Here is a 3420-nt window from a genome sequence, read left to right as displayed (position 1 = left end):
ATTAAAGAGAGTTTAAATTGAACAGAATTGATAGCAATGCGAAGAGAAACACCTGTAGAATGTATTGCAATCAAAGGAACAGCAATGTTGATTACAGTGGGCGCGTAGGAATCGCGGGAAAGAACCTTCACAAAGAGGCTTTGAAGCTATGCACGTTTCCACTTATCCCTTATAATAATAATTCCCTTCTTACAAATTAGAGTTTGGCTTTTATACTAAGGTTTTAAAAATGGGTTGTGGGTTCAAATCCCATTGACTTGTGGGTTCAATTCTCTTACAAATTGGAAGCCCATGGCCCCTTTTATAAATGGAAATTACCATTATTACACGGGATTTATCATTACAAGGCTTTTTGGGTAAAATAAATGAGTGGTTACGGGAAATTAAAAAATGGTCCCGTGTTGCTCGTTCCCGCATCCGCTCTTATTTACTTCACTTCCTTCCATCTGATTGCTTTGTAGCTCCGTCTTATGCATTGAGGGACATTCTGCTACCACACACCAACATTTTCCAAGCATTCTCCTTAAGCAAGAGAGCATTGCCAGTATCTACTACTCAATACCAAAACCAGAGTATTGACAAATGTACATGTGCATCACTCTGGAACAACGGCCAGAGGAGGAGTTGGGCTTATTCTTTTCTAGCATGCCTTGCATTTACAGCTATATACACATGAGTTAGCCTCTCATAGCCTGAGAAGCTAATGCAAAACACTGTTCTGGAAAAAAAACACAACATAATTTTCCCAACCCCAAGCCTGCAAGACATTAATGTCCTAGCAGTCATCATGTACCGTGTCTATTGCTGGCCCATAGTCCTCCTCCACAGTCAGAGTAGGCAACACTAAGCCCCTATCTTCTATTGTAGCATCCTCCATGATTGTCATAAGCCTTGCCACATATTTCTTCAGTCTGAATCCATTTACTCTATTCTCATGTAGGGTATCATCCAAATCTGCTAGTTGGAAAGTCCCATTGTCAAACTTATCCACAACTTTGAAAGGTCCCTCCCATTTGATCTGAAATTTCTTCTTGAAGGTATGATCTAGCTTACGGTTGTACCTGAGAACCAAATCTCCTTTGTTTATGTCCTTCTCTTTCACCTTGGCATTGGCTCGCTTGACATTGTCTCTCAGCATCTGTTCATAGTGCTTAAAAGCAAGTTCCTTGTCCAATTGCACTTTTTCAAGGATAAACAACCTTTCTTTAAACATATCAGGCACATCTTCCAGTAATTTCACTAGCATCCTCAGGGATGGAATTTCCACCTCTATTGGCAACAGAGCTTCTTTCCCATACACCAAATGGAAAGGAGTAAAACCTGTGCTAGTTTTTATAGCAGTTCTGTAAGCCCAAAGAGCACAAGGCAACTCCAGATCCCAGTTCTTACCATGATGTTCAGTCATTTTGGTAAGAATTTGCATTAGCTCCCCATTGAACCTCTCATTAAGACCATTGCATTGTGGATAATAGGGTGTAGTGAAATTGTGCCTGACTTTCACTTTTTTACACGAAATCCACAAGCTCACTTCTAAAACTTTGAGCATTGTCTGAAAGCAGTTCCAAAGGCATTCCAAACCTGCAGCAAATATCCTCATATATAAACTTTGCCACATCTTTACCCGATACTTGCTTCACTGCTTTTGCTTCAGCCCATCTGGAAAGATAATCCACAGCTGTCAGGATATAGCTCTTTCCCCTCGATGTGATGGGTAAGGGTCCAATGGCATCAAGCCCCCATTTTTCAAATACATCATAAGCCACAATGGTCCTCTGTAATCCTGGTCTCAAGACTCTGTTTCCCATTGACTGGCACTGCTTGCAAGATCTGCACCAATGATATACATCTTTTTGTATGCTAGGCCACACATAGCCTTCTTGCAAGATCTTCTGCAGGGTGATCTTTAATGCATAGTGGCCTCCACAAGAGCCTTCATGATTTTCTTCCAGAATCTTGTAGATTTCCTCTCTCCAGGGCACTCTTCTCAGGACCATGTCAGCACCCTTCATAAACAATAGATCTTCCATCATAAGGTACTTACTGGCTTTCCTTATGAAACCATATTTCTTGGAGGGCTCCAGTCCTTCAGGCAACCTACTAGTCAACAAGAAATCTTCCTCTTTGGAAAGGGTTTCTCTGCCCAAATATATGGGTGTATCGGCCTTCATGACATAAACTTCACCAATCATACTCTGAGCAGCATTGTGGGCTTCTTCATTGTTCCTCCTGTCAATGTGCTTAATGTTCCATGCCTCAAACTTTTTAAGTAGTCCTTTAATTTTATTACATAGCTGTTGTAATCTAGGGTTTCTACTTTTCCAAACACCAAGCACTTGTTTTACTACCAGTAAGGCATCTCCTTTGATCCTCAACCTCTGGATGCCACGTTGTAGACACACATGTAACCCAAGGTCTAATGTAGCATACTCTGCTTCATTGTTACTGTGTGCTATAATCTTTAAACCTTTCTTATCCACCCGTCTACCTTGAGGATCATAAATAACAATTCCTCCAGATGCTGCATTATGGCTCTTCCTGTAAGATCCATCAAAGAACAACACAAAAGAGTTAGGGATTTCCAGTGCCTCTTCCTGGGGCTTCTGCACAGCACTCTCCTTAATGAGAAGAGGGCTCTCTTTGTATGTGAGTAGATCTGCCAGTGTAGCCCTGGTGCTTTCTTCGATCAAGAAAGAGAATTGGAACTCTTGCGGCTCAATGACCCACTTCTTCACAGACTTAGAAATATTTACACCATTGATAAGTTGTGGCAGGAAAGAGTAGCTTGTTAGGAAAACAAAGGGTTTAGGCAAAAGATAATGCCTAAATCTCCTACAGGCATACACCACACTTACCATGAGTAATTCTATTTCTGAGAATGCCCTTTCTGCAACCATCTTAACTCTACTTGCACAGTAGACTGGCTTCATATAACTGGACTCTTTTCCTTTTTGTAGAAGCATGGCTCCAATGGCATCCTCGCCAACAGAAGGATTTACATAGAAGACTTCTTCAAAATTAGGTGCTTGCATGGTAGGAAGGCTTCCAAGCACCTCCTTTACCCCTTGAAATACCTCCTCGCACTCTTGGGTCCACACCAAGGGATCTTCTTTCGATGCTTGCTGCAAAGGATAGAGCAGCTGGGAAGAGAGAGCAATGAAACAGGACATATATTTTACCTTCTGAATAAAGGTTGCTAGCTGCCTGGTATCCTTTGGTGATGGAAGAAGCAAAAGAGCAGTGACCTTTTCGGGGTCAGCCTCAATCCCGTTTTCACTGATCACATGGCCAAGAAGCTTCACCCTAGGTTGAGCTAAATGACACTTCTTTGGGTTTAGCTGTCCACCACATTCATCATACCTTCCCAACACAGCTTCCAGTCTTGAGCAATGAAGGGCCCTGTCACTATATACACAGAAGTCA

At 41.9% G+C, this 3420-nt stretch overlaps 1 protein-coding gene across 1 annotated transcript; it reads right to left on the bottom strand.

The window, feature by feature from the left end:
* Positions 1 to 775: 775 nt before the first annotated feature.
* LOC147629336 (uncharacterized) lies at positions 776 to 1405 on the bottom strand. Its single transcript, XM_086812903.1, has one exon. The coding sequence runs from the start codon at positions 1403 to 1405 to the stop codon at positions 776 to 778; it is 630 nt and encodes a 209-aa protein (XP_086669029.1).
* Positions 1406 to 3420: the final 2015 nt, after the last annotated feature.

The sequence above is a fragment of the Cibotium barometz genome, chromosome 18 (assembly GCF_041138505.1).
Source record: "Cibotium barometz isolate CiBa-2024 chromosome 18, ASM4113850v1, whole genome shotgun sequence".
In the NCBI taxonomy this organism is placed as follows: domain Eukaryota; kingdom Viridiplantae; phylum Streptophyta; class Polypodiopsida; order Cyatheales; family Cibotiaceae; genus Cibotium; species Cibotium barometz.
The sequence above is the reverse complement of the archived record's forward strand: the minus strand, read 5'-3'. Positions and strand labels throughout refer to the sequence as shown.